Here is a 20,057-nt window from a genome sequence, read left to right on the forward strand (position 1 = left end):
ACTTATTGTATGAAATGTATTGTGTTTTTGAGCTGCGTTTCGTTTGGTTTGGCAGCCGCCATGGCTGCTTCACCTGCTCCACTTTGTCCAGCTGCCAATGTGGCTGCCACATTTTATGCTTTGCGGTGCGTTCTTTTATTCTGCTTACCTCTCTTTTCCTTTCTCTTTCTCTCAGCTTGAACCTTTCACTCTTATGTTTGGCTGGCTGTTGAATTTAATCCCATTTCCATGGGTATATTAGTTTTATCCTGTTTGTAATCTAACTTCAAGTACAGCTCCCAGCAAACAAAAAGCAATTTAATATCAATAAAATATTAAACAAAAACTAAAAGTCAATCTCTGTTTTTACTAAAACAGTCTTTACTATTTTTATGTTTATACCTTTACGACACACTTAAACTATTTTTTGTTTTAAAGACATTAAAAATGTCTATTTAAAATAATTTTTACTGCCTGTGGCGAGCATCTCGATAGTCGAGCAGACTCGACGCTCAGTCTCAACTTTGCTTAAGTGCATACAAGCACAATATTTTTGCACCAAATTAAGGACACGCCCAGACGAAAGCCTACCACAAAGGTGAGCTCTCAGCACAATGCAAAAAATGCTCAACAATAAGAAAAATTTGTGAAAAGCGAAAATACTCGGAAAGAAAGAGAAAGCGTATGGAATCGTTCGCTCGGCAGGCGGTAAATTAAATTCACTTGCCGAAAATTAGCGACGCTTATCGTAATTGCGGCCTAGACAGCCACGTGGGCGTAACAGATTTGCGCTTTTAAGTTACCCCAAACACGTAATACGCCAAGGGCAAGTAATGCGAGTGGAAGGGCGGGAAGAAATTCTGCCGTCTCTTCTGTCTCGGTTAGCCAGTTAAATATAGGCACGAGACGTACGTGCAATTATTCAAAGTGCAAAGTCTCAGTCTCGTTTGTGCCACCAACAAAACAAAAAAAAGAAAAAAAAACGTGCAACTTTTTGGAGGTCTAGGAAATTGCTCATAATTTTGAAGACGACAACTTTGTTAACTTTGTTAGCCAGTTTGTGTTGTTGGATGCCATGCTTGCTGCTGCCACCAAAAATAATGTTTTTATTCCAGTCACCGCCTAATTTATTGATGTAATTTGCTTACCCAGCCTGCTGCCACATTGCATATTAATTTGGCATAAACGCACACACACACACAGCAGCAGCACATTCATTCACAAATTACCCTAAAGATTATATGTCCTGGCATGTTGAGACATTGACATCAATGTCATTGTTGTTGTGTGTCATATCAGTGCTTCTGCTTCTGTTGCTGTTGTTGTTGTTGCTGTTGTTGTTGTGGCATTGGTAACGCGTCGCTGAGGATCAACGCCAAATTACCCTAATCAAATTGCCATTGTGCATATTTTAAGTTAATGAGTGCGTGAATTTAGATCGAATTAGCGTGTGTAGCAACAGCAAATAATACAAGTGTGTGAGCTACTTCTAGTTAAAGCAACAAATTAGAAATTCAAAGCACAGCCTACAAATTGAATTCAACTTGGCAGCTCATCTTTAATTCTTCCAAATTTAATTAGCCATTCCTTCAGTCAACTTTTTTTGCTTGCTGGCAACAGACAGGTATAAAATATTTAATATAAGAAATTAATCAGACAATGGCTCCGCTCATAAGATAATAAAGATTTGTTTTGCGCAAAGCAGTTTAGCAAATAGAAAAGTTGTACGGTATAAAACTAAATGTGGAGTAAAGCATATAAAAGTCTTAACAAGATATAAACGGACAATGCACCAAGAAGTACGTAGAAAAATAAGCAACGATAACTGAAAACTTCAACGAGGTCTCGGTCACATACTCAACTACACACACACACACGCACACACACATATATTATATATAACACACACATAAAGTGAACTTCTGGGCAAACACCTCAAGTATGGCAAAAGGGTAAACTTTCAGCTTGCATAAGCTCTAGCTGAACTTTTATTTGTATGTCTCGTTCGTTCACGTTCCCGTTCTCTCAGAAGTTTGGCCAGCATTTATTTCGTTTTTGTTGTTGCTCGATTTTATTGCTGCAGTAACTTCAGCTGCAGCTGCAGTAGCATCCACGGCTCCAACAAGCCGAAGAGCCGCTCTTTCGCCAGAGAACGAAGTGCACTTTAAATTACTCGAATGATACTTGATGGTTGCAATCAACAGTCGTCGACTCTTCTCTCGCTGCTCCCTCTCCTCTCCTCTCCTATCCCATCCCATCCTCTTCTCTGCTCATCAACAGGTCAAATAGGGCCGCCGCAAGCAGAGAGACTTCATTATTTTGATAGCAATTAGCAAATTGAGTTTTATAAATTTCAAGTTGTCTGTCTTGCAATTAGTGCAGCTCGACTGACCAAATGAAAACTTTTGCTGGCCTACGCTGCGTATGCTTAATATGCTTCATTTCTTCCATTTGCCAGTGGCACGCGTATATCAACGCACTTCGTTTGTGTGGCATGTTATTGGTGTGCCCCGCCGTAATTAACTTTTGTGCAGCACAGCCAAACATTCGCTTTCAATGTAAATTTTTTTGCCAACTTGGTTTCGCATTTCGCGTTTCTTTTTTTCCGGCGAATCAACGCGTAAATCCACGCAACGTGCCAAAAGGCAGTGGATAAAATAAAAGTATGTGAAGCGCTAAAGTATATCCTGCATGGTAAGAATATGATGGAAGATTGTTCAAAATATTTTTAAATTTTTTATTTTACTTTTAAAACTTTACATTTCTTAAATTTTCTAAAGTCAACAGCTGCTAATTCAGTGTGTTTTCAGTGTTTTGCTTGTTTCTTATCTGTATGTTGCACTCTACAAAAATAATATTTAAACGATCAACTAACAAAAATAAATATGCAAAAAAAAACCCTAATGTAGTTTTGCTTCTGTCACACTGCTTTTTCAAAGTTCACAGCTGTTGCTCCTTCTCGCACATAGACTCTAAAATTGCATACCCTCTTTTAGTGTTTTGCTCTGACTACAGGGTATTAAAAGAGGTCATTGCTTTTGAATAAATAAACAGAAAATTTTTTTCTTCAACAGCAATCATTTTTTTGGACATTTGTTATTGACACAAGTGGCGAGAGCTGCTGCTTGCAGATAACTGTGATTTATTCACGATACTCATAAATTTCGCGCACATCAACAAAAATGCAGACAATTTTAAAGTTGAGTGACATTTTCAAAAGCAAAATATTTATACAAAAAACTCGAAATTCTATAAAAAATCGTTTCTAATTTCCAAATTATATATAATGCTTTAAATTAGCTCTGAGCATTTAACGTAATTGAATGAATTTTCCTATCTTAAACATGACAAATTAAGTGCTTATTTGAAGTTTCATTTGCTACTAAATGAAGCGAAAGCATTTTCTTTCGCTTGATTTGTGTTGTGTGTGTTTTCACACACGAGGAAAATACAAAACCAACAGCTGTACACAGATATTATGATTATGATACTTTAAGCTAGAGAATGTGTTGCGTTTTATGTTTATATCGCATCCATATTTATATCACGAGCTGCGATATGATGACGATGACAATGTGAATTGTGTGTCGATTACTCCCCCCTCTGCTCCCTTCGTTGTCGATGTATTGAACCGCGTTGACAATATTTTTTGGCGGCGTGCAGAATATAAATAAATAAACGAGTCTATATGTATGTCAAGTTCTATGCCTCGCATATATTCACTCAGTCTCCGCCTGTGGCAAGTGGCAAGCTGTCTTACGGTCCGCGCAACGTGTGTGTGGCATAAAGCGGCTTTTGTTGAGACTTGCTTTGTTTTTGTTTTCGTTTTTCGGTTGGGGCATGCACAGTTTATTTTTACTGTCGATTGGCGCGATTTCGCGCCATATCTATGGCGCTCTCTGACAAAAGGCAAATGCTCCCATTTATCATTTGGACAACGAGCTGACAGTTGGCAGCGGCAGCGGCAGCAAACAAAACGCGCTTGTTGCCAGTTCGTCAGTAGATGGAAGGGGTTTTGCCTTAGTTAACGTCCCACTATCGAAGTTGGTTATTTGTGAAAATTTAATGTAATTAACTTTCAGTTTTTAAATAATAAATAAGTGCGATGCACAAACGAAATACTCTGCAAAAGATGTGTAAGCAAATTAATGCTCTTAATGCACTTTATTTGATGTCCACATATTCAGCTTTCAGCATGCTTTTAATTGAGAATCAATTTATTAATGTGTAATACTCCTACATATTTAATTAAAAGAAAATTGCTTGCCTTTTTAATGTTTCAAATGGACTTGGCCATGGCCAGATTTACATATATTTGTGTATGTCCGCATATATATTTTAATCCAGCTGGCCGCATGAAAGGCAACAAAAGGCGATGACAACAACAACGACTACTGTAAAGAACGCACTCAGCCAAAGGCAAATAAAATGCGACCCAAACGCATTATTTTGATATTCCTCGTAAATGAATTGTGCCAATGGAAATGCTCAGCTACGTTTTTTCCCCAACATTTTATTAAATACTCAACATATAGGATATCTGACGATCGACGAAATGTATTTATTGCACTCTTGCTTTATTCTTACATTTATATTTTGCCATTGAAAGCAAAATTAAGGCACAAGCTAAGCCAAATGTGCTATCAGGCACATTGATATGAAAATAAACACAGTCCGCTAATCAAATGTAAGCTCATTTAATGTTTAAATAAACAGAAATGAGTTTCAAGGCAGCAAGCAGTCGAGCAGTTTGATTAAAATGGGTATAAATATTGTTTTCATGACAAATAAAACGGCGCTTAATTAGCTAGCAAAATACTTGAAATGAAAAGCGAAAACAAACAGAAGCGAAGCGAAAAATACGCACTCGCAAATAAAAAGTTTTGGTTCTCTTCCGAAAAATATAACATTAATTTTATTATTGAGCTAAACGGGTGGAGCTTGAAGGGGGAAGGGAAGAGGGGATTGATGCGGGGACAACTCGAGCGCCACAATCCAACAAAGTGGCGCACTCCATGGGACACAAGCACAAAAAAAAAGGAAAAAAAAAATACTCCACTCATCACTTGCTGTGGATTTATTTGTTATTTTTGTGTGTTCGTTTTTTGTTTGTGTATTTTTGTTTTCAAGTAAGCCTCGTTTTATTCCCTTTGAAGTGGCACTGAGTCTCGCTCAGATCGGTAGCATTTCTCTCTCTTTGCCATTTTCATGTGTTTGTGTAAGCAAAATAAACTCAAAGTCAAGTTTATGACTTCGACTGTGGCACAATTCTTGTAAAAGACTTTAACGCTTTTTTAATAATTTTTTATTGTCAACATTTTGTGAAGTTTCGCCAACGACGACATTTGAGACGTCCTCGTCTGTCGAATCTGCCTTTATTTTTTGCTGGCAAAGCTTTCACTTTAATTTGTTCATTTAGTTGGAATGCTCTCGATGTAATTCACAAAGTTAAATAATATCCTTCTTGTTGCAGTCATAAATTTTTAAATCGAAATATGATGCTGTCTCTTTGAGACCCCCCACCAAGCTGTTGATTGAAATGTGTATTGACAGAGAGAACGGTTGAGGTATCAGGTGTAATGGAAATGCAACTAATTAGCAAACAATAATAATAAACCTAAAACATAATTGAATTATTTGTCTTCCAATTAAATGCGCAACTACTAAAACAATTGTAGCAATCATAAATTTATTTATATTCAATTTATATTCACAACATTTTTTCAGTGCAGCCAAAAACACAAAAAGGTTAATTTCATTTTCCATTTTTAGTCGTTTCATGAACATTGCAGTCAAAAAATTAAAAAACAATATAGAGCAATTTGAAAATGGCGGAAATTGAAACTGGATGCTGTGAATGCAAAAAAAAAACGATATGGGTCGATGGGATTGAATTGTCACAGCTGCAATTTTTCAACTGTCAAATCAAAATATAAAACCAATTACTTTTAATGATTAATTACTTTGAACGAGCCATTGCGAACAAATGTTGAAAACCACAAAATGATTTTGATTACGAGACCACACAGTGTGTATGTGTGTGTGTGTGTCATGGTGCAGTCAACTTTGATTTGATTTATGATGCGACACTCACCCACACACACACACAAAGGAGCAACCCTTCTGCTGTCAGAAAACCCCAAGTGGCATCAGGAGACGTTAGCGCTCAAAGCGCTTCTTTTCATGAACTTGCAACTTAACCCCAACCGACGACTACGACATGAAAATCACCTTAAAATTCATAAGTTTGTCAAGTGAAATTTACACTCACATTTGACGGAGCGATGGCAGGTCTAAAGCCCGCAAGTAAAACAGCAGCTGCATGTCATTAACTATATGAGCCCAAGATATAATCCCAACTCGGGCGCCGTGGCGTATGAGTAATACAGGCGCCAAACTTTTCAGCGCTTCATTTTTTAAACATTTAATACAGAAACATACACACGCCCGAAAGACCTTTGACTCCATGTGGAGTTGAAATTCGTAGGGTGAGTATTTGTCAACACCTTTTTCTCATTTTCAGCCCTGCTTTCTATGCCATGTTCCTATTTTCATTTTCCTCCTTTTGCTGTCTGGCCATTTAGTTGCCATCAAGGCTGCGGATTATGCGCATGAAAATGAGAGTTAATATTAAAAATTATGCATAAAATGATGAAAATGTTGATGCTAATGATGCGGCATAACAGCAATTGAAAGCGAGCCACAAAACAAAATGAAAAGGAAAAGGATTATCATCATTTTACGTAAAATGTGTATGGTTATTCGGTAAGTGCAAGTAACCGAATATGATAATTACAACTTGTTGGCCGCAGCTGGTTGAAAGGCAAGCCTTATTACACCCTTTTTTTTATTTTATTGTTTTTATCAAGTGACCAGACGAAAGGGCTCCATCATCGTGTTAACCCCCAATTCACCTGAAGCATGACGAATGAGTTGCTCAAGTTTACCCTTCAACTTTCAACTTGAAAATTTAATACAAAATACACAACAGCTGCGATCAAAAAGTTGAGCCATATAATAATGCAAGTAATTCAATGTTTTATCGAAGCGAAACACTTGCGACTTGCGACCATGAATGGCAACATTTTATAGCCAACCTGTTGTACAGCCAAAAAATACTTATTCTAAGTACTTCATTTAGAAATTTCGAGACCAGCCAAATTTATTGGCCACAAATTTCACTAAGCGCGCTAGTCCAAAACCAATAAAATTTGCTTAATGTCGCGATATTTATGGACCCAATTTCTAGGCGTTAATTTATAGGCTCGCCAATTGCAAATTATGAGCAACGATTTCAGAAAATACATTATATTTTTATTTTTAGAGAAAATCGATTTCATTTCAGTGGAGCAAACTGATCGCTTTAAATTGGCTCTCAATTACTTGTGGTTGAAATGTATTTGAAAGTGACGCTAGAAGCCCCTTAAAAAGCGGAAGTTCTGTCATGCGATATACTGACAAGCATTATGTTGATTCTGCGGTTAATGGAGACATTGAAGCAAGTGTAAGCTGACAATGAAACTCAACAGCAGCACAGATAATGGGAAGACAGTACACAGTTTAAATGATTAAATGCTTTAGATGCGTTCTTTTGAGTTGCAAATTTAATTTAAATATTCAAATTTGAGCAACGTTGTTTTATATTTTGTTTTTTCACACACACTCACCTTATGTGCAACGGCATGTAAATCGAAAAATTACGAAAAATGTCAGTTTACATTATGCCTCCTTGCGGCAGGCTGCTGTAAATCATGGCAGAGAGAAACACGTACACTCACGATTCAAACAAACTCGCACTTCACGCTCACACTCTCAGCGTATCTAATCTAGTTGCTTGTGCAAATATTCAAATCAGTTGTTGGCATCCCCAATTAAATAGGGTTCTAAAGCAACCTCAATGCACACACGCTCACACACACACTCAACGTCTGAACGATGTCACCAACTATTCACATATAGTATTCACACTTTATTCAATAAATTCACCAAGAATTCCCTTTTCTTGCCAGTGTCCTGGACACATTCGATTTTAAAAGCCCCGCTCTCAACACTAGAGGCCAAAAAAGACGCGACTCCAAAAACCTGAACCGAACGACAGCCAACGAATGAACGAACAACGTCCGCACAATGTGAATGAAAGACGAAAACTGAATTTGATTGGATGAATTAAAGTTAAGAATGGTCCTCGACACCGCTGCCAAGCCGCTCAAGCTCGAACATGTTGCAAGCCCAAGTCAAAGCGCATGCAACATGTTCGCAGCGCAGCTGTCGGAAACGAAGTTAACTTCGTGCATTCTATGTTTTGAGTCGGCGAATGGCGTGAAATGATCATTGGCTTTGTGCGATTCAAACAAGGTTTTAATAGTTTTACTACATTCACACATCTACGATTTTTCAGCATTTTTGAATAGATTTGCGTACTTAACGGTACGGGATCTTGGCAGATGTCCACTCAAGGCGTGAAGGGTCCAAGATTCAGCAAGGAATTCGACTACAGATGCATTAAAAAGTGAAATGATTGTAATAACTTACCCAGTATTTTCAAGTCCCATATAGCTAAAGTTGTAGATCTGCATGTCTGCAAAAGAAATAGAACAGAATAACTAATTAAATTAAATAAAAAGAAAAACAAACTTAATAATAAGTCTTTTATTTTGTGAGTGTCAAAGTGATAACTAACTACTGGCAAGAATGTTTAAAAATTGCACAACTATTTCTTAAAAACAATGAAACTTTAATAGTAGAAAATAAAGTTAAAGGGAATCGCCACGCAAAAGCAATGAAAATTCCGACCTACCGCAATAAATTCCGCGTCGCGATTGCCAAAAATGGAGAGTGAAATATCCCGCACAGACAAACACACTTAAGCGCAAAGGAAATGTCGCCAGCACACGCACAGACATTGTCCTTAAGGCTACACACACACACACACACGAACACTCGGGAACAAAGCCACGAGTGCAAAGGTGGGAGCGTCATAAATCCCGCTAAGCCAAAACAAAACATAGCTAGCCAAGTTCCCAGAAGAGCATCATGCATCAAGCATCAGGCAGGTGGTGGATGCCCCGCACATTCACATTCACATTCGCACAGCCTTTTTGACCTGACACAATGCTCCACATTCGATGTTTTGGGCCTCCAACCTCTTTGTCGCGGTTTGAAGCGATTCTGCGCAAAGGTCGCTGCAACCCAACAGCTGTTTAGGCCAATTTCCTTACCTAGGACAACATAAAAGACGTAGGAACTACAACGCTAGCAAGTCAAGCAGCATCCCAAAAAAATGAAAGACTTGCGTTTTACATTTTAAAATAATTATTTATAAACACATATTAGAATAATTAGAGGCAATATTCACAAGTATTCCTTAGCCAAAATTGCTGCAAAACTGTAACTGCACAGAGAAATTCTTCAATTAAATCATTCGTAGTTGAACTGCGATGCTTGCTTACCATGGCAAAGTTCACCAGCCGCAACAAGAAGTCGTACAACAGCCGCCACCACAAGGTCCACAAGAAGAACCACAGGGCGCACAGGAAGGACCACAGCACGCACTACCTCGGGGACCACGACAAGGAGCACACCGAGAGCTACACGAAGGCACAAGTGGAGGATGCGGATAACATCCCTTTCGAAATGGTCGGAAAATCATCGGCCCAGGTGGGCAAGGTCCAACATAGAATGGATTAAATTTAGATGCATAAAACATTCTGCAAAAATCTTCCTGGCTATTGTATTGTTGTTCTAATGCTGTAATTAATCTAGATTAATAGTAAATGTGCATGAACAAAATATATTTGTTTACTCACATTTGGCTATTGTTTTTTTTTATTGTCGGGCTGAAGAAATATGTGAATATATTTCCTCAAGGCTTTGAATTATTCTATTTCAATTTGCATTTTACGAGTTGTTTACAGACGAAAACTTTCCAAACGAATAAAGTCGGAACAAATAGAAAAACTAGTCGAAAAAGTGTTGTTACAAGTTTTTCAAAGGCTACTAAAGTTTTTATGATTTTAAAACAACAGTGTTCGAAAGTAAAAATTTACATCTTTAATTTGTAAAATCGAGTACAAAATAAAATAGAATTAAACGAGGAAAAATTCACACATATTGCCAGTATCTTCAGCCGGAATGACGGCGTGAATTGTTGCTAAAAGTGAAGATCTATCAGGTCTAGATTATGATCTGAGACACTAGACTTACCACAGTCAAGTTTTTCCGTCTACCAACCACAAGGTGAGCTAGTGCAACAACCGCCTCCGCAAGGTCCACAGGGACCACATGGACCACAGCTTGCACCACAAGGACCTCAGGGACCACAAGGACGACAACGAGAACCACAGCAAGCAGCAAAGCGACCGTAAGGCCAACAGCCTCCACGAAACGGCCGAAATATCATCGGACCAGGAGGACATTCTCCAACATAAAACGGATCGAATGTAGTTGCGTAAAACATTTTGAAAATCTTCCTGGTTATTGTCAGTTGATCTAATGCTGCGATTAATTTATGTTTTATACGTTTTTTATCGCGAACGTAATGTTCACTCACAGTAGGCTTTTGCTTTTGTGGCTGAAGAAATGTGTGAACTTTTTAGATTTCCTCTAGATTTTGGATGATTCTATTTAAATTTGCATATTAAAAGTTGTTTAAAGGCGAAAGCATTCCAGAGGAATGAGTGCTCAGAAAATCGAACAACATTTCTAATGCTTCTCAATGGTTACTGTGTTTTCGGCTATTACGAAACTCTTTTGAATTCCCCAATATTAAATGCATATTTTCAATGATAATTTATTACTTTAATTTGTCAGAAATTGGTACAGCATGCAATGTAATGTTAAGAGGAAATTAAATTCACACAATTTTATTCAGTCATAATGGCGGTGGATTCTGTAGATTAATTGTTAACATGTAGATCATCTATTATTAAACGCCAAGTATAACTCTTACCACTCTTTTGGTATTTGTTTACCAGCCACAGCCAGTCGAAGTGCAGCAACCGCCATTGCAGGATCCCCAAGCACAACCTGAATGACAAGGACTACAAGAACCACAACGAGATCCTCTACAAGGTGAAGAGCATCCATTGGACAAACTGCCTCCGCGAAAGGGTCGACATAACATTGGCCCAGGGGGACATTCGCCAACGTAAAATGGATTGAATTTCGTTGCATAAAACATGATAAAAATTTCCGGCTTGTTAAAAACTTTTGATTTTATGTCTGAAGAAATATGTGTGAACTGAAACTCCTCTTTAAATATTTTTAGTTGTAGATAGTCGAGGGGAATGAGTAAATATGTTTCAGAAGCTGTATTGGATCATTTTTTGGGCATAGCCTACCTAGATTTAGTATTTTTATTCGGAATTTAAATCATTATAAACACGTCACAATTTTATTTTTGTTGTCTTTGGTATACACATTTACATATCTTCAGTCATTGTAAAATTTGCAAGGGTTATCTTGTAAAAAAGCTAATCCTGCGTTCGAAAGGTTAAAATTTAAAATGACTACCAGCCGCAGCAAGAAGTCGAACAGCCGCCACAGCATGCACGACACGGTCCACATGGACCACAGCATCCACCAGCGGGAACCAAGACTCCGGGAGGGCAAGGTCCAACGTAGAAGGGATCGAATTTGCAAACGATATACATATTGAGTTAAGTTAGGTTAGGACAGAATAATATCCACCAGAAGCGGGATTAAGTTTATTTCTTGTTTATCCAAGCTTGCCTGAGTTCGTATAATTTTTAGTTAGTAAAATTTTTTTCCAAATTGATATTTAATATTTACTGCGGCTAGAAATTTCTATTGAAGACTGAAGATATCCGTGCACAACTTGATGGAATAATACTTATAATTTATTTCATTTTTTGAGTTGTTTGTTCACTAAAGGGTTGTAAAGGAATGATTTTTAGATGAGGCAACGGAAGCTAGCTCAGAATTATTTTTATCAGGGCCTATTAAGATCTTTTTGATTTCGATAATAGTAAAATTTGAAAGGCGATGTGAGAGAATTCACATAACAAGTGATTACAATAAGAGCTTTTGCTTAAGCACCAATAATATAAATAAATTATTCAAATCTATTTTAATGCGTTATTGGAAATTTATTGTATAAAGAAATTATTTTACAAGTAGTCTTCTAGCCACATAGAACTAATGAGAATGACAATTTGATTAAAATATTTAATATCTCTTTAACATTTTACCCTATACAAAAACTAATAAAATAGCTGACAAGCTATTAAACAGAAGGCCATCAAAAACAGCGAATATAACTTCAATTGAAACGGAAGACTAATGTGTTTGCATTCTTAATTTATTGAGAATTTAGCATTAAACATAATTTCACTGGTCTTGCATATATGTATAACCACCAAATACAATCAGCCCATTGACATTTATGATATCAAATAGAACAAACCCTATTTAATATCACAAACATAATTAACGACTTGAAGACTTGTTTAGAACAGATAGAATCATATAGAGCGAAAGTTGCAAAGCAACTCAACCAGCAGACTATTTACCGAAGTAACCCATGTGGAGCTGCAATCATTGAAAACGCTTTAAGCACACATCAGGTCAAAGGTCGTTTATGCTCACCAGCTAGCTAACTTCACCAACCGCATGGTGAACTAGAGCAGCAGCAGCCTCCACATGGACGACAAGATCCACAGTCAGCATAGACCAGACGGCAAGGTGGGCATGGACCAATATAGAAGGGATTGAATTGGACAATGACATGCATTTTAGCAACCTTGAAAAGTGCACAAAAAGATCTCTTCTACCAGATATTCCACCTGCAGAGAGGATTGCATTACTTAAGCTTCCAATTGACCATGCTTGACTTACGTTTTTGAGCTGAAAATATCCGTGGTTGTACTTTCGCCAACCCAGCCGAAAATTAATTCATTCCCTACAAGACGAGACTTCCAAATGAAATAAATTCAAAATAAAGGTATAACCCATATTCTTCATAGTCTACTGGGGTTACTTTCGCAGCTCTAATGATTATTCCATCTGTTTTAATGGAGTTGTTAAGGTTTATCTCGAAATGTATTCCTGCCGACGTTCCATTGTAGTTAATAATAATATGGGTGCATTGAATTGCGGAAACTTGTCATATACATTGGCTTTATATTAGGCATGCTTCTGACATTCGAGTTGGCAAAGATCTCGACTAAATTGTAAAGGCCACATCCCGTTTTCTTGACCAACGAACAAGTATTTCGCATTGGTGCACTCATAAGCATTTTCTGCACATAACCCCGTGGCTCCATCAACGCTCGCCCTGCCATTTCACAGAGAGGCGTCGTCGCCTTGAGCATTACCTTAGTTGTCGTATGCGACAGAAGGAACAAAAATGCCACTGTGCCAACTACTCCCACACTATTATGCGCCACATCCATTGCGGTTGGTTTAAAATTTTGTTTACTCTTAACTCCAAAGTCTTCGCGTCAGTTAAAAAATAAAATTTAGAATTTTTAATTTTTTTGTCAAATTAATTAAAATGCCAAATAGAAGGCAATGCTACAAAGCCAACATGATTCAAATGAAGCTATTTTAGTATATTTATTAATTTCAATAATGAGCGATCATTTTTATTTTTGCTTCTTTTCTATGTCAATTTGTTTTTGCTTGCAGCCTTAAGGTCAGATTTGATGTTCTTCTGACTACCCGTCTTGCTTTCTGTCTTACTTTCCTCTTTATTTTCCGTCTTACTCTCAGCCTTACTTATCGCCTTGCTGTCAGTCTTCTTCAGAGTCTTGGACTCAGTTTTGACTAAAGCTTTACTCTCAGCTTTATCCACAGCTTTGAGTTCAGTTTTGCTTGTTTTGCTTGCGGTTTTTGTTAAGGCCTTCTGCTTCGTTTCAACATTACATTTGCACCTCCAGCCGCATGGATTAAATCCCGAATATATGCCATAAGGACAACTGCCGCAAGCCTTATCCGGATAGGGGCCAACATAAAAGGGATTCATGCAATCGCCAGTACAGCGTGAAGAGCGCATATTTAATGTATTGAATATTAATTTTGAATTTTCACAAAAAAATCGAAACTACAATTTTGACTAGAAAAGAAGCAAAGCGTTCGTCGGGTTTACTTTCAAAGACTGCAGGAGAAGTTAAGCTAAAGTAACAAGAGAAAAAGCAACGAGAACTTGATCGTTGGTAGTTAATTTAGGTTTAAATTTAATTATAATAAAAAATCAAGAAATATAGACATATGTTATAGGCAATTAGCTTAAGCTTTCACTTTGAAAGAGCTATTTCAGTGTGTCCATTAATAATTATTGGAAAACAACTAAAAGTGGAATATTTAAAAGACAAATTTAGGGCTTTAAAGTTTCCAGTTTATTGCTGTGTTGGTGGAAGATTTGAGGGATTTGCAGATTCAGCTTTATTGCTACAAGCTTCACAATCATTTGCCACTTCGTCTACAACTTTTGGTGGCATTGTGACAGCACATTCCTGCCCTGGATCGATGGGCGGTGAACAACCACCACAAGGTGCTCGCGGTCCTGGACAAGGTCCACACTCGGGATTATTGCAGTTGCCTGCTTCGGTGCACTCGGGATCACAGCAAGGCGGATTGGGTCCAATATAACCAGGATTGAATATGCAAGGCATTTTAATGCAATCAACTAAGATTATGAAACAGGTTGGTGCTATTTTTGTTGTGTTTTGTAGGCCCAGATGAAGTCAACTAAAATGCTGAGGGAATATTGTGTATCTCGATGCTGTCAAAGAGCCTGTCAAGGGTTGCTTTAATGACAACAACAACAATAACAAATAAGCAGAGCAACAACAAAGCTGGCAGCTTTTAAACGGACAATATTGTAGACACATTGACCCAATGAGAATGGCTATTGAAGCTCATTTGGGAACCACGGTGCACAATGCACGCATCATAATTATTATTTCATAATCGGGTAACACTTCATTTATGGTGACAAAAGCCTGCAGATGTGCAAAAGCCACGCCCCGTCTGTCCGGGGAGTTAGGAGGGAATCTCTGGCCGGGCCGGCAATAATAAATAGTCCAAAAATGGCGAGCAATAACAATAACAATATGCGGGAAATTTAAGTTGAAATTAATGAATAATTAAGCTGCATTGGGGCATGTTTGGCATGTTGTCTGAACGGAAGTGCAACATTTGCATAACTAACACAATGAACTACATACGAACTGCGTCGAGTTGAATGAATATGAGTTTGAAGTTAGTGTGCGAGTGCGAGTGTGTTGGGCATTAGATATGCAAATTCTTCTTCAATTGGGGAAATATAACGGCAATTCCTTTGTTAATTAATCAATCAATCAACGTCCAAAAGTTGACAATGCCAACGATAATAACGACGGCAATCATAATGATCACAATCTGAATGACGCTCCACACGACACAGTGCGGAAACAAGCTGTCCAAATGTCTTTCACAACTCTGTTCACAATCTCCCGAACTACTACAAACTGCACCTTGTTGCATGCTAATGTCATTATTTCAAAGTTCAAAATGCTTTGAGTCGAGGAATCATCATCAATATCGACATTGTCGTCGTCCTCATCATGATCATCATCATCATCATCGATGCCAACGCCACGCATCGGCTTAGCTATTAACATCAAATTCTGACTAAACCCGTTCAGCACAGTTCACTTTCGCCTCCTCACCTCCTCCCCCACAGCAGGCTTCTACATGAATGCCGCATGAATGGCGCTGCAACTGCAACTGCCACCAGCTCGGTTGACTGCCGCCGACTGCTTTTGATGCAACGCATCAAAGTCGTGTGCACTTTCTGTGTAATTCATATTCAAAGTGCGCTGCGACATTGCAGCACTCGGGGTCGGGTTAGTGTAGGCGTCTGCTCTGCCCCTCCCACCTCCCTCCCCTCGACTCTCTATCGGCACGCATTTAAGTGGCGACCACTGGGCAGCGTGTGCCTCTCGCTGTGTGGCATGTTGTATTCTCGGCTTACTTCATTGTAAGTCTATGTGAATGTATATGTGTGCCGTTGTAGTTGTCGTTGACTGTGGATGCGACTGCGGCTGGCGTGGCAATTGCGACCCGCTAGGCCGCTTTGTATTTAAAACACTCTAAACAAGTCCACGCTCAATGCACTGCGAGAATTGTGATACATCCATTGCGAATTGTGAAAAAGAACAATTCGATATACGTATGTATGCTACTTATAAAAAATGTAGACTACGCGAATCTATCAATTTTAATAATAATGAGAGAGGAACATTGTATTTATATGCAAACTTAATTTAAAAGAAATAAAAACTAAAAATAAATATTTGAATTATCCAAAAACTAGTAAGAAAGCTAGTGTGCTCGACTGTTAGATACCCACCACCCATTATTGTCCGGTATTATTTGAAAAATATACCGAATTAATTTACTGCAAAAATACAAAAAAAAAATACTACAAATCAGAAACAATATTAATTTAAAAGTAATTAAAACGAAAACTATGCAAAGAAAACTATTTTAAAAACAAATTCAGTTGTATTATTCTTAACTATGTCTAAAATATAAGAGCAAAATATCAACGTTCTAAATTAAATTTTTCATGAATTAATTGAATATATAAATTTGAAATAAATCTTGTCGCCACCTTTATTTTTCATGGCAAAACGCCATTTAATATGTATATTTAAAACAATATTTAATTAAACATCACCAAAACAACAAGCAATAAAGAATCATAATTTAATTCATAAAAACTGCTGTTCTTTATTTTTTTTTTCAAAGAACTATGACATTTTATAAAATCGTTTTCCATATAAATAGCATTTAAAGAGTATCCATTACCACAACCCCATTAATGGAGTTAATTTCTCCAAGTACACTCGCCAAACAACTCATTGAGTTGCGACAAAAACAAATTGAAATAAAAAAACCATTGGAGAAAAACAAAAAAGAAACCAATCGACGTTGTCTATAGCACTTCCGTTAGTTGGAAAAGCGAGTTTCTTGCTACGCGTATTTTTAATAATTCCAGTTCTTCTTAGCTACTATTATATACTATATACTCGGTAGCTGATAGATGGCGATTCGCTTTTGGACACGCGCAGCGGCCACTTGTCTCGCCGTAACTGTTTGAATTATGTTGTGGAGAAATGACAAAGTGACCGGAAGATGATACTGTAATAAAACAAACACAACAACCTCCTCGTTGGGGCGGCCCATGTTTGTCTAGGAAATAACAGAGTTACAAGTACTCAAACTCATACTCATAGTTGAACTCGTGCCTGTGCTTGTATTTGTAGTTGTAGTTGAACTCTTCGGACTGGCAATGAACTGAAGGGCAGCAAACTGGACAATGTTTTATATGCTGTACGCTGTGCGTTTTCTATTTTGATTTTGTATTTCTTTTCTATTTTTTTAGCCATTTATTTACAAATGAACAATATTTATGGCCTCTTTTTGAACTCGAACTATGTTTCGAACACTGCTGTGGGTTCCTCTCTACTCTGCTGGCCAACTTCCGTTCTACGAATAACTAGAAACTGTCTCCTTTCCTATACATTCTTTTTTTTTGTTACTTGTTTTGGCTTCATAATTTCGTGGTTTTATTTTCGTTTCCTATGCATGCGGCATATGAAAACTTCCCCCCAGAAATACATTTTTGGTACTTGAACAACGATTCCATTAATATTTATGTTCCAAGTATGGTTTACAATGACAATTTTGGCACAAGTTCTATGCTCCAATCTTCAACAATCTTATAATATGCGGACAATTATAAGTGAGTTGACAAAATTGATAAATAAATTAATGATGTAGCTCACGTTGTGCATAGATAAAATCTGAGGTGTGATTATAAAAGCAAAGCCGTGTTTTATTATGTTGCCGACAGTTTTCAATGGAAATTTACTGTTGGAAAAGAATTTGCCTCTACATAGAATGAGTTTGCTTAGTTCTTAATCTGTATCATCTCTGGCATAAAATACTATACTTTACTATGCGCTAATAACAGCTTATTAAGTTTGCAAACGATTTCGATTAATCGGCAGCTCTACTAGAACACTGCGTATAATTAGAGTTGTCATGGGAAAAATTTATTGCAACCAATTGAGGAGAACGTCAAACTGGAGCACTAAATGCCGGCCACTTAAGAGATCATAACTTTGCGCATGATAAATCGAACTGGAATCGCCTACAGATACACAAGAAGTTGCATCTGTTATGCAAAACACAGCACATAACAATATAACTGCGATGAACAAAGTAAGTAAGAACCTGAAACCAATGCCAAGAAGCAGCTGCTGAATTAGTTTCGCTCCTCAGTCTCAGTGTCTGTCCGTCCCTCTGATGTCGGAGCAATCAGCGCTACCGGGCATGGAAAGTTAACGCACACCCAAAAACCGGATTCGGTTTCAATTGGCGCTGGCACTTGGCGCGCTCAACTCTTTGCCAGGATGGACTGCGGCGGATGTCAGCCAAAGCTAGAAAAAGCCTCGCCTGCTGAGCTGTGGCACATCTTGTGCTTGCCACCTCGGTGCGCTTGGGTGCCTGAAGTGTGCAGAGAGAGTGAGTGAGAGGCAGCGCATTCAAGTTGAAATTGCCGCAATTGCGTGTCGACCACAATCTTAACCAGCGGTAGCAAAAGTTCTGACTGACTGCTTGCAAAGCGTCTTGGGCTGTTGCTCCTCTGTTCTACTACATTCTATATACATATATATGTATACATATTGTGTATCCCTTATGGCCTGTTCTGCTTCTCCTTAGGTCTGTCGTGGCTGTCTGTTTCCTTTTGTTTTAATGAATAACTTGAAACACCTGCTCGCTGCCTCGTTGCCTCGTTGAGATCTTTTCCCGCTGTCTGTGGCCTGGACATGTTACTCAAGTTGAACGCCACGTATGTGTCCTATCTTTGTGCGCGAGCTCTTTACTCTCCGCATTGTTCTTAATACACTACATTAGCTGCTGTTTGTTTGGTGTTTCAACAAAGTTGCCACACACAGGTTGTCTCAGATTTATTTAAAGTTAGTGTATTGGCTTGTGTCTTTGTTTGTTGTTTACACAATCAACTGATATGTTTGACAAGTTCGAGTCAGCTTTGTCTGCATTTGATGCTTTAATTATGGAGTTTGTTTACTGCTTCCCCAAAAGCAAACACGTCGAGTCAATAAATAAGCTCTTCAAATGTCGTTAAGCGTAAATCAGTGACACGATCCCTGCAACTAACTAACGCAGTGCGCCTTATAATTCCCATTCATTAAAAGCCTGAACACCTGCAACCCTGACACTGAAACCGGCTTCAAAAGCATTTTCATTCATTCTTTCCTTACCCACTTGGCTGGCTGTCTGCCCTATCATTGGCTCATCAGGCAGACAGCCCTCGACTCCAATTGACTGCAACAATGCATAACGAGTTAAGTGTAATAAAGAAGAAGTAAGAAAGTTACAGTCTAGCATGTTCGACTGTGAGATACCCGCTACCCATTTTAAGTAACAGCAAAATATACCAAATTAATATGCTAAAAATACTAAAATACATTTAGTATATTAGTGTACTAATATACTATTACTATATTTAAAGTATATCACGGTATACAAAAAATACAAAATTAATATACTAAAAATACTAAAATATACCGAAGGTTACATTTAGAAAATTAGTATACTAATATACTATTACTATATTTGAAGTATATCACGGTATACAAACAATACCAAAATGATTCTAGTTACTACTAAGCTTCCGGAAGTGGGGGCCTTTAATAGATCTTCGTGTTCATACGTAAGGACAGACCGACAGACAGACATACGGAATGGCGAATCTGACTATATATATATACTTTGTGGGGTCGGAGATGACTTATTTTCCCTATTACATACACTTCTTGTAATCACAAAGTTATCATACCCTTCTACCCTATAGGTAGCGGGAATAAAAATACGCAACGTCATCACAAATGAGATAAAACGAAAAGAGAGTAAAAGAAAGGGAAAGCGGCACATCCTTGATATGACTTGCACATATGCGTGATGAACTGGTGATTGCCTTTTTGATGTAAAAAAAAGGACACCCAAGAAAACCTACTCATTCCATCGCAGCCTGCAGATTG

At 37.9% G+C, this 20,057-nt stretch overlaps 2 protein-coding genes and 4 long non-coding RNA genes across 8 annotated transcripts in view; all 6 read right to left on the bottom strand.

Moving 5' to 3' along the window:
* LOC133834982 (leucine-rich repeat-containing protein 15) overlaps window positions 1–8,529 on the bottom strand; it is a 71,129-nt gene extending 62,600 nt beyond the window's left edge. For 2 of the 3 annotated variants that reach the window (XM_062264803.1, XM_062264800.1), the window contains exon 1: window positions 7,647–8,127. The gene's annotated coding sequence lies outside the window, so the exon portion shown is untranslated. Of the gene's footprint in view, window positions 1–7,646; window positions 8,128–8,511 lie in introns of those variants that run through there. The other variant, XM_062264801.1, reaches the window with a different exon arrangement.
* A 2,234-nt stretch (window positions 8,530–10,763) lies between these two features.
* Window positions 10,764–11,183, bottom strand: LOC133850123 (uncharacterized). The gene is made up of 2 exons (XR_009895584.1): window positions 10,928–11,183; window positions 10,764–10,867 (listed from the first exon to the last, which is right to left on the bottom strand). It is a non-coding gene; the product is annotated as an uncharacterized LOC133850123 (long non-coding RNA).
* A 166-nt stretch (window positions 11,184–11,349) lies between these two features.
* LOC133850564 (uncharacterized) lies at window positions 11,350–11,989 on the bottom strand. The gene is made up of 2 exons (XR_009895658.1): window positions 11,770–11,989; window positions 11,350–11,709 (listed from the first exon to the last, which is right to left on the bottom strand). It is a non-coding gene; the product is annotated as an uncharacterized LOC133850564 (long non-coding RNA).
* Window positions 11,990–12,280: 291 nt separating this feature from the next.
* LOC133850029 (uncharacterized) lies at window positions 12,281–13,499 on the bottom strand. The gene is made up of 3 exons (XR_009895574.1): window positions 12,835–13,499; window positions 12,586–12,782; window positions 12,281–12,528 (listed from the first exon to the last, which is right to left on the bottom strand). It is a non-coding gene; the product is annotated as an uncharacterized LOC133850029 (long non-coding RNA).
* An 814-nt stretch (window positions 13,500–14,313) lies between these two features.
* LOC133841560 (male-specific sperm protein Mst84Db-like) lies at window positions 14,314–14,701 on the bottom strand. The gene has a single exon (XM_062274136.1). The coding sequence runs from the start codon at window positions 14,610–14,612 to the stop codon at window positions 14,337–14,339; it is 276 nt and encodes a 91-aa protein (XP_062130120.1). The 5' UTR covers window positions 14,613–14,701; the 3' UTR covers window positions 14,314–14,336.
* Window positions 14,702–17,444: 2,743 nt separating this feature from the next.
* On the bottom strand, window positions 17,445–18,038 carry LOC133834896 (uncharacterized). Its single transcript, XR_009893500.1, has 2 exons — window positions 17,775–18,038; window positions 17,445–17,697 (listed from the first exon to the last, which is right to left on the bottom strand). It is a non-coding gene; the product is annotated as an uncharacterized LOC133834896 (long non-coding RNA).
* Window positions 18,039–20,057: the final 2,019 nt, after the last annotated feature.

The sequence above is a fragment of the Drosophila sulfurigaster genome, chromosome 2L (genome assembly GCF_023558435.1).
Source record: "Drosophila sulfurigaster albostrigata strain 15112-1811.04 chromosome 2L, ASM2355843v2, whole genome shotgun sequence".
NCBI classification, from domain to species: domain Eukaryota; kingdom Metazoa; phylum Arthropoda; class Insecta; order Diptera; family Drosophilidae; genus Drosophila; species Drosophila sulfurigaster.

Bases quoted from the DNA above. Each gene is read 5' to 3' on its own strand.
- LOC133841560 (XM_062274136.1), bottom strand. From the start codon at position 14,612: ATGCCTTGCATATTCAATCCTGGTTATATTGGACCCAATCCGCCTTGC.